Source organism: Diospyros lotus, unplaced genomic scaffold (genome assembly GCF_014633365.1).
Source record: "Diospyros lotus cultivar Yz01 unplaced genomic scaffold, ASM1463336v1 superscaf1, whole genome shotgun sequence".
In the NCBI taxonomy this organism is placed as follows: Eukaryota; Viridiplantae; Streptophyta; class Magnoliopsida; order Ericales; family Ebenaceae; genus Diospyros; species Diospyros lotus.
In genome coordinates, this window is record NW_026267104.1 from 1,249,538 (window position 1) to 1,260,533 (window position 10,996).

General features: G+C 34.9%; 2 protein-coding genes across 3 annotated transcripts in view; one reads left to right on the forward strand and one right to left on the reverse strand.

Moving 5' to 3' along the window:
- The window catches only part of LOC127792923 (DENN domain and WD repeat-containing protein SCD1), a 35,882-nt gene extending 33,915 nt beyond the window's left edge, over positions 1-1,967 (forward strand). For both annotated transcript variants that reach the window (XM_052323585.1, XM_052323586.1), the window contains exons 29-31: positions 84-125; positions 756-964; positions 1,731-1,967. In XM_052323585.1, the coding sequence (XP_052179545.1) occupies positions 84-125; positions 756-964; positions 1,731-1,826 (347 nt within the window). In that variant the 3' untranslated portion in view covers positions 1,827-1,967. The remainder of the gene's footprint in view (positions 1-83; positions 126-755; positions 965-1,730) is intronic.
- A 1,176-nt stretch (positions 1,968-3,143) lies between these two features.
- LOC127793123 (protein PLANT CADMIUM RESISTANCE 4-like) lies at positions 3,144-5,337 on the reverse strand. Its single transcript, XM_052323907.1, has 5 exons — positions 5,117-5,337; positions 4,711-4,976; positions 4,363-4,434; positions 3,564-3,776; positions 3,144-3,459 (listed from the first exon to the last, which is right to left on the reverse strand). Exons 1-5 carry the CDS (start codon positions 5,335-5,337, stop codon positions 3,359-3,361), a joined length of 873 nt encoding a protein of 290 aa, XP_052179867.1. The 3' UTR covers positions 3,144-3,358.
- Between the last annotated feature and the right edge of the window lie 5,659 nt (positions 5,338-10,996).

Sequence of the window (10,996 nt, forward strand, 5' to 3'; positions counted from 1 at the left end):
AAATTTTTTACCTCAGGCTCTTCACCAAAGTCAACCTATGAAAGAGGAGGATTGTTTTCTAAAATCTGGGTTCATTTTTTCAGGTTCAACTGATGGTTTTGTCCGGTTCTGGGAAAATGAGGAGGGTAAGAACCCTTGTGATTAAACTGCTACATTATATAGATAAGTTGAATCTTGTTGTGCGCAATTATACATCATACTTTCAGTCTGTCTTCCTTTCTTTCTAAACTACCAAAGGAAGCATCCTCCCCCAACACACACACACACACACACACAAAAGAAAAGGGAAAAAACACATACGCGAAGAGAAAACAAACAGGAAAAGAAAGAATTGGTTAATTTTCCCCTCAACCTATGGTCCAATCATTATGCTAGGTAAGAAGAGCAATTGCCTATAACTTTTGCAGAGTCGTGATATAGTTTTCATCATTATATTTAATAAGTGTTGGTATTGAAGTTGACATTCTAGAATTTCACTGGCTAATTTCTTGCGGCTATACTCTCCTATTTAGGCTCTCAGTAGTTTCTTTAATCTGCAGTAAGAACAAATGTGCATTAGTGACTGCCCAACGATGCTTAAAGCATCTTGTATGAATTGTGTAAGATTTGAATTTCTGAGAAAATTGATCATATTCAGTCAATAATTAACTGATTATTTTCTGACCCGCTTAAACAAATTGACATGAAGATGATAATGCTTCTCTCTAGTGGAAGCATTCTGCAGAGGGGCTAAACCTTCTCTCTCATTTATCCAGGAGGAATAAGATGTGTGAAGAATGTTACTGTTCATGCTGCTTCAATATTATCTATAAATGCTGGGGAGCACTGGTTGGGTATTGGAGCAGCTGATAATTCAATGTCTCTTTTCCATCGTCCTCAAGAGAGATTTGGTGGTTTGTCTAGTGCCGGTTCAAAAATGGCTGGGTGGCAACTCTACAGAACGCCTCAGAAGACAGTTGCAGTGGTACTAATGCCTTCTCTTTCTGCTACTCAAAATTATGCAATAAGTAGCTCAACTTTAATAATTACTATTCACTCACTCCTAAGTTGATGGTCCGCGGAAATTTTGTTTCCAGTATGTTTTCATTTTATTTTCTGTATTTCTTTCGTCATGAATATTTTCTCCATGTTAACTTGATTACAGCTCTGTCAGCCAGTCTTGTAGCTGCCTCACATGCATATAGGTAGACTCCTACATATAGACGCATATGTGAGACATTTTAAAGAAAGGGCTAACATTTTGCACGATGGTAGATGAGGGGAGTATTAATGAATCCTGCCATCACCCCTTGGCATTAGCTTGGTGGGGTATGTTCTCCACATTTGCTGTCAGAGATAAAACTTCTCTGGTGCATGAGTCTGTCGACTTTCGTTTGGTTACTTGTAGCGTGCGTGATTTGCAGGCTATTACATGCACTAGGGTTTTACCTAGTGCACACTCAAAAGAATAGTGGCTGCGAGTTCACTGGGTAGAACTTTTGTTTACGACTATACAGTTGTTAAAGAGGAGAATGCATTCACTGATAATCATGAATGACATCTAATTTCTTGGTAACTATCGTCACTTTTTAGAGGGCTGGCCTAAAGCGGGAAGTTTGATGCACTGGAACGCTCTTATCATAACAGCTTAAAGAGTCATCCCAACCTTGATAATCTCCTCTGTGGCTTTTATTTGCATACTTGTTCATAGTGGGGATGATGCATCTTAAATGGCTTATTCACGGTTTCAGGTACGGTGTGTGGCTTTGGACCTTGAACGGAAAAGGATTTGCAGCGGTGGCCGGAACGGGCTGCTCAGGTTGTGGGATGCCACCATTAACATCTAAACTTCTCTTGTTCTGTATGTTCGTATTTTTGAGTGTTGTATTCTTTCAGATCTCATGCTCTGTATCTAAAGCATAATGTAACAGAACGCAGTTTTGCCCCTTTTGTATTCTTTACCCTTTAGTTTTTGCCTTCCCGAACCATTTTTGTTGTGCGTGCTGCCTATCATCGTGATTTGTGAACTTGAATGATCGTAAAATTTCAAGTTATTATGTTGTTTTGATTTCAACAATTTGTTTGGTTGCTAAGAAAATGAAGCAGAAAACAAGAATTCTTCTCTCATCTTGGAGGTGCTGTCAATTTTTTAATCTAAAGCTATTCATTTTTCCCCCCGTCATTTTACTTTAGGTATAAAATGAAAATTTAATAATATAAACTTAATGTGCCTCAATTATGACATTATTTTGATAATTTTGTTATCCCATTTTTAGACTATCAGAAATTATTATCAAATCTTATTCTAATCTCTGGATGCTAATCTTAATTAAATTAATTTAATTAAAATATCTTTTTGTGTTATAGATTTGTAAGTATGTTTAATTAATTATTGATTAAAAAAAGTATGTTTAATTATTCTATTACCTTTTTAATATATTAAATATATTTTTTAGCATGTTCTACTGTGGGACTTCTTGTATTTTAATATCTCCTAATAATTATATTATGTTCGGTTATTTAATTTTTTTTTTTAAAAAACCGAACATATTTTGTACATTATATCTTTTAATAATCGTCACCTAAGCCACCTTTAAAAATAACCTCTTTTATTCAATTATCTTAGAGCTAATCATAAAAATAATCTTTAACTCTTTTTGTAAATTTGGAATTTTGTCTAATCCTTTTAATTTTGATAATTAGTTTTAAATTAACTTAATCAATGCACTTTTATCTATTGATTTAAAAGAAAGTATGTTGATGTTGATTTGACATGATTAAGAGTTATATAATAATGATATTTATGAAATTATATAAAAATGGATAAGTTTAAAAAAATAAAAAATATATAATTTATTAAACATAATTTATTTATTTTTTATATGTTATATTTTTTTATTTATGTATACATGTAATTTTTATAAATATTATTATTATATGACATATATTATATATATCAAATCAACAAGTCTATTTAAATCAATTTTACATGTTAGATAAAATTGTATATAATTAAATTAAATTATAAATTCACAAAAAGAATTACATTATTTTTTATTAGCCCATTACCTCCCTTACTCTCTAACTTACCATTAATATAAAGAATTTATTAATTATATACATCACGTGGGCAAAAGAAAATAAGATCCCTAAATTAAAACAACTTTAAAAATGATATGATCATCATGGGCAAGAATGATTAATTAGGGTGTTAACATTGAGAACACCAAGGAAATAACAGAAATATGAAATGATTGTTATCTTACGATTGCCAACGAGAAATGAAGTTGAAAACATGAGAATAGATATGGATGATGATCGAGAGGGCAAACCAATAACGAAGAGATCACAGAAGAGAGATGATGAATTTGTCGTACGTTCAAGCCATCATCATGACTTGATTCCCAGGCGGCACCATTGACATGGAGCCCTGAACTTTGAGTTGCTGCTGCTGCTGCTTGCTCACGTTCCCTATCCACCCTGCAATTCGAGTAAGTTTCGTCCCAATTAGGGCACAAATTTCTGTCCACAGAGAAGATCGAGTAGCAGTGTTATTGCTTTGGCGGCTCAATTAATTATCCTACCTATGGAAGGATCGAAGCCCCGGCGGCGAAGCTCCCGGTATTCTTGGCAGAGAGCGCAGCATTCGCAGCAGCAGTGCGTGAGCCAGTCCGGCGCCGGCGACTCCTTCAGCCGGAATTGGCTCCTCAGCTTCGTCCGGTAGGAGCAGGAGATCAGGCACGGCATCGCGATGCAGCAGGCAATCGCTCCATATATCATCCCGCTCGTCGCGCATGCTGTTTACATTTTACACAAAAAGAAAGAAACAATCAAAACAAGCAGTCTTAAAAAGTCAAATCCCGAGGTAATCTATGGTGATTAGTATTATCTTCTATCATCATCAATCACTATATATATAATTTTGTATAATCTTATATAAGTTAATGAAAATAGAAGTACTTATCCTTTATTTATAAGAATCCTATTAATTAAATTATATTAGAAAGCTCGCTTGCTTTACAAGTACTGTTGAAAAAACATTAAATTTTTATATGTAATGAACCTCACCCTTATTTTTACAACTTAAATATTGTGATCACATCCAAAAATGTTACCGAGGATAAATTTTAAATGCATGGGTTGACTTTGAAAAATTATATTATTTTAATGAAGAAGTTGAATAAAGACCCACATGTAAGATAAAAGTACTACTGTCCTTGTGCCTTTGGCATCTTTATCTAATAATAATAATAATAATATAAGGTTTATATTCACTAAACAGATCATTAAGGTGACTTTTTAAGTACCAAGATTGTGTTAGCAAGTTAATTATTTTTTGAAACCGTTCTCTGTGAAGAAATTTTGTAATTAAGTTTGACTTACAGGTCTGGCCTTTGTCGACAATTTCTGCAATCTGCCCAAACGTCACGCATGGGCACAGGGCTGTGATAATTGCTGAAATATCACCCCAAAAAAACAAACTTAATTAGGCATTTAATTATATAACAAGAGACATAGATAATAAGTTCTTAAGTCATGGTTAATTATTGCCATTGTCAACTTTTAATTCTATTGTCTTAATGTCGTATCTTGTAACAATAGCTATTAAAATCAACATATAATTAGTACTTTACTAGTTAAATTGGTGGTTTATTAATTAGATAATTATTAGTTCATGATGTATGGATTTATCTATAAAAATGGAGAGAGATATCAGTAATTCAGTATCACCATTGTCTGGATCAGACATGCAATCGAATAGTTCGGTGCTCCACTTCTCACTGCCGATGGCCGGAATCCCGGCTGCCACCAAGTTCACTTGGCCGCCTGGCGGTGGTGGAAATTGCACGTACGGGCTAGGAGGCTGCTGATAGGTGAGCGGAGAAGGTGGCGGCCGAGGGTATTGCACGGGATACGGGCCCGGGGGATACTGATGATAACTCGGTTGAGGCGGCGGCGGCGGCGGAGAGAAATGCACCCCGGCAGCCGGATGGAAACTCGAGTGAGAAGAAGATGACGGCGGAGGGAACTGCACCGCCTCCGACTGATGAGAAGACCGCGACGGTGGCGGAAATTGCACCGCCTCGGGTTCAGGAGGGTACGGTGTCGGTGGGGGGGGGTTGTTGGTTGTGGGTACGAGGCAAACTGACTGCCAAAGTTTGGTTGTGGGAATTGCGCCGCCGCCTGCATGTGGTCTTTACTCTCCTCGTCGCCGTAAGGCTGAAAGGGCCGCGCCGGGGAGACAAAGTTTTCATCAATGGCGTCAGCCGGGGCCTCGTCTTCTTGGTACAGATACTCTTCTGGCTGCGGCTTAAACGCTGTTTCGCCACTGTAGGAAAGCGGAGAAGCTAGCCCCATTGTCAGCGAGAGAGAGAGAGGGAGATGGTTGTTTGCATCATTATGAATGGGTTTATATATAAAGGAAATCTGAATGGGCAGATACATGGTGGTGGCATAAACATGACCATACTATACAAGTTGGTTTTCTTGTGCTTCTTTTGAGAATTTAAGTTGGTTGGATCTGAAAAAAAATAATAATAATATTAAGTTGCTTTGACTTTGTGCAATGTGACAGGTAATGGAGGGGTTGACTTTGACTAGATTGTAGTGCGGCGCTGGCACTGCGCCCGAACATGACACCATTGACTAAATCTTAAAAACAAAATAAAAATAAATGATGCGTTACTTCTCCCATTTAAGATAATTATAAGAATTAATTTTAATGTTTTATAAAATATAATGACTGTTTTTTATATTTAATATTATATTATAACTTTTTTTTGTTTTTTAATTAACTTCAATTAAATATTTTAAAATTATCAAAATGTCTTTATATTTAACACTTTATCCTTATTTCTCTCTTTTCTTTCTTTATTTCTTTAATTCTTTCTAGAACTTAGACTTATATATTAAAATTAATAAATTATTATTTATACCATTGATGGTCTTAATCTTGTTGTTTTAAGGGTTTAAATTTATAATTTTTGAAAAATAAAAGGTGGACGTTGCCATTACTCTTTACACTATCATAATTAATAAAAATTAAATGATTAGGCTCAATCCGTCTCTTATGTTATGAGAAAGTATACGATTTTTTATATTCATTTTTTTCTGTTTTGGTTAAAAAAAATTTATTCATTTCTTATAAAGCAAAAGAGATTAAATTATTTTAAGTAATAAAATTCATATTCATTTTTAAAAAAAATAAGTTTTCTATTTTAATTAAAAATTTAATAATTTAATAAATTTATGTTGATAAACGTGTAAACCAATCACAAAGCCATACGGTCAAAACCAAGAGAAGTATCAAGATCAAATACAAAACAAAAGATAAAGAACATCCACAATGCATACAAGAACAAGATATATACGTGTTCAGATCCAAATTGAATCCTACACATGGTAGGAGTTTCGCCCTAGTCAATCCACTAGTATATACAATAAGTTTACAATTGATTACAATCAATTACAATTTACTGATAAGCTATCTACAAGAATCAAAGAAAAACCACTTACACTGTCAATAATCAACCAATAATCGAGTACAAGAGCTTCAAAGACACAAGTCATTCACAGTACTCACAACATTTGCATTATTCTCTCACACAATACAATGACATCACAATGAAATGGGCGATACAATAAATTAGGGTTATCTCTTACCATATCGCTTCCGTTCGAGTACATTGTGTCTTGGAGCATCCCAATCTCTCAAACTCTCGCCATTACATTGATACCATAAGGAGAGAATTGAAATTGAGGTTTCAAGATTGAAGAATACCTTTACTCATGGTGAATAACTTGCTCCAAGATTTCCCTCAAATGGAACTTTATATATATGCGTGCCAAATGACATGAATGGGAAATAATATGAATGATATAACTGGGCTTGGGCTTCAAACGACCCACAATAAGATCTGATACCACTCATGTAACGCCCCGTCTTCCCAGAACGTGCATTATCTCGAGATTTCGGGAAAAAAAAAATTTCAACATCATATACACAACATAAGCCTCTCGATATACATATCCTCATCATAATCATCTCTCAACAATCCCGATTGTACTTTCTTAGCATATCAATATTTAAAAAAATTAATAGATTAAGACAGGTATTATCAATCACATCAGCAGAAGCAAGATCAAAACTTCAATGATATATAACCCAAAAATTCCTTTTACAGTTAAATAACCAAATCAATGTTTCACATGAAAATATCAAAATATTACATAATCTCTGAACATTGTAATCATAGACAAAACCTACGAAAACTAAACATAACAACTACATCTCGACGACATCATTTCCCTTGACGCCACTACTTTCACTTGGAACATTTGAATATTCTAGATACATAGTCCAAATTAGATGCTGAATCATCTAAGTGAGAGTTCAAAAGTATTTTCATGAAGATATGCAAAATCATATATAAAATCGACAAATCCTAACATGCCCCAGCCTAAGAGAATTCCACATAGCATTTAGCCCTAACTAGGAAAAATGCAATCTCTTTAAAGACGACATGACCACATCGACCCATTGGCAAACACAATCCGGCTTAAGAGGGACAACCTCGACATATGAACCCAGGAATCACCCCATTGCCATTGTTAGGCATTACGCTCCTACTCAAAAGCATTCCAAAACCCAATGCAACCCTAACCCCAAGAGTATCACATCAGCACTATCCCCGGAATCAATGACACCTCGATATTAATGTTATCCCTCAAAGGAACCTGGGGTGGTGTCCATTCTTAGCCCCGCCACTTGAGCCAACAATCGGGGTGGTGTCAATTCTCAACCTCGCCACTTGAGTACCGTAAGGTGAAGTCCATCTCAGCCCCATCCCAAGTGGGTCACATAGCATTAATCCCCGGCACACATCCCGAGTGCTGTCACTCAAAAGCTATGCCACAGATTAACAACCCACGTCCCACATGGACAACACATAACATGTCAATGCCGAAAATCATAACATGCATAACATAAAATCAACACTTCAATGTATGCAATTTATCATATGAAATTCAATGCATGTGTAAATAATCGTTTGGACGAACCATCGCACGAAACCAACCGCTCACGATAAATCAAAAGTGATAAAAAGTAACAAGAATATGCACAAGAATTGGATTGAAAACCTCACAGTAAATGTAATACCCTAAGAGCCCAAAGAAGTTAGTATATATCGATGATAGTGTAAGGAAGGAAACAACACCAGCTGGATACTTTTTGGGCTGAATGTTGGCAAAGAACTCCCAAGTTAAGCGTGCTTGACCTGGGGTAATCTAGGGATGAGTGACCCCCCTTGGGAAGTTTGTGTAGGCCCATTAAGGTAAATTGTTCCGGTCCTTCCTATCGCTCGAACGGGATGTTACAGTAAACCATTCACATGCCACAAACAAGTTTTTCTGATAGAACCACTAACTTTAGGCTAAATTCAAGATTCCTCAAAATGTGTGCCCGACCTCGATTCTTGTGCTAGGCTCAATATTGTTCAACCTCGAGCCTTAACGATACCCTATACATCATATGTATTCAAAGGAAAATTAATATCTATTTTCTCAATTTTTTCATAAATTTTCTCTAATTTATTCCTAATTTTCTCTCGATAATTCCAAATAAATACCTCTTCAAGAATTTTTTTCTAAATTTTCTCCACAATAATTAATAAAACAATATTTATAAGCCTTTGGAATTTTCTGGAAATTTTTCAGATTTTTCTCCTATTTTCTCAAATTTCCATAATTACTTTTTTCTTGAAAAAATTTATTTCTCATAGATTTCTATCAAATATCCTTCATGAAAAATCACCAAAACTCATAAAATAAATCCTTTATCCTTCTGGAATTTTCTCAGAATTTTATAAAAATCCCTCATATTTATTTCCCATTTATCTTTCCTTTCAAAAATCCAACTATTCATTTTTCTTGAATTTCTGGATTTTTTTCCCATAATTTATTTCCTTTAATTCTATTTTTTCTCAAAATTTCTATATTTTCAACATTTAAAAAATATACAAAAATACCTCCGGTCATCTTCTCCGGCAACGACGACTGGCGACCTGCTCCAATGGTTGATCCAACGACCGACAACCTGCTCCAATGGTTGATCCAACGACACCACCTTGAAGCCCTCCTCAAGACGATCACAATGGAACCCTCACATGGCCAAAAAACTCACCGAAAACAGCCCAAATGGTCGATTTACAGTCCGAATCCGGCGAAGGTTCGCGTTTTCTGGCGAGATTCGAAACACCTTCAAACCTTAATGAAACTTCACGAAATTCTCCATAAATGATCCTTAATACATGGAGAATAAAAGCCCTTTTATCCTAGACCTCTGATTCGCTCCCAAATGTGAGAAATCCGAAGTGAAATTTTTTATGCATTCGGCCACATTCGAACCTCTATTTATACTCGTTTTTGAAGCCCAATCGAACCATACCTGGTCAAATCGACGCCTCTATCATCCTTACAACTATTTAATGGCCTCAAATCGTGATCATTCGATATGAATTGTCATTCCCCAAAAAATTCGGAGATCGCGGCCATGCCTTGCCATTTTCTGTCAAATCACAATAATGCTTGGCCGATCTCGACCCATTTCCGATCCTAATCAAACCCCCACGTGGTGGGGCCCATTTTCGTACCCCCAAACGGCCTCAACGGCATCGCCCGAAGGCTGGCCGGTGATGGCAGTGGGCAGTGGTGGCCATGGCTGAGCTTCCTTCTTCATTTTCTGTTTTTTGCACTTTGGCCCCCTTAAAACTTTCTCTTACATTTTGGCCCTCATTCTCAAGCCCCTGAATTATCCAATAATTCCATCAAGTCCCTTAAGTTCCAAAATCTTCATTTCACCCTTGAAAATCCAGAAAAACCATTGTTTCGACATTCCTTGGCCAAAATTAATAAATTACACTTAGGCCCAATTATACGTAAGATTATATGATGACCGAAAATCCTTATGTTTCTTCTCGAAACCTCTTAAAAGTTGTTTTTTATATTTAATATAGCCCTACTCGGGGTCCCGTTGACTTCCCGAGAATCTCTTACCATCATTCGATTTCTCAATCTGAATCCTAACTGTACCGAAAATCGTATCAAATTTGATTTCTTTCTATGCCATAAATCTTATCTCAGAATACTCGATACTGCTGTACCATTTTCCTTATTCTAAGTCCAAGAGTACTCCTTCCAGTCGATTCGGCCATTTATTTTTACTATCAAGTCACTTTTCGGTATTTTAAACTCATCTAAATTACATGGCAATTTCATGAAAATTTTGGATATTACAACTCAATAAAATTGGCCCATTTTACATAATATATAATGACATGCAAATGCATATGAAATTCAATTGCACATGATCTAGAAATATAAATGACAATATTAATACATTTTGAATCACAAATCCTAACAATTTAAAATTAACAAAATTAAAAATATTTTTTACAATAGGGGAGACGTTCTAATTTTTTGAGATAATTTACCTTAATTTTTTTGTTTAATACATATGAGCTTCCTGAATTATTAAAAAATGTAACATTTAGTCTTTCAACTAAAGTTTTATCATATTCTACCATTCAACCCTCGTTTTTATTCCTATTAGTCTTTTTGTTAATTGAGAATTAATAGTAATAAGTAAGATAAATTTTTTATTACATGTTAGATTATTTTTTTTAGGTTAAATACACAAGTCTTTGAATTATTAAAAAATGTGACTTTTAACCCCTTCACTAAAAATTTGATATATTTCTTCATTCAATTATTTGTTTTCATTCCATTTAATCCTTCAATTAATTAAAAGTTAATAGCTGAACTAATAGTAATAAAAATAAGACGAGACCTCTTTATCATATGAGATTAATTTTGACAAATTCATTTTTGCTTAGATAGTGTTTGTTAATTATTATATGAGTCGAAAAAAATATGTGATATGAAAAGTACTTCGAACAAAAGTATTTTTTTTTGTATCTATTAAATTTATCTATCAATTCACTAAAAAAATAGTCAC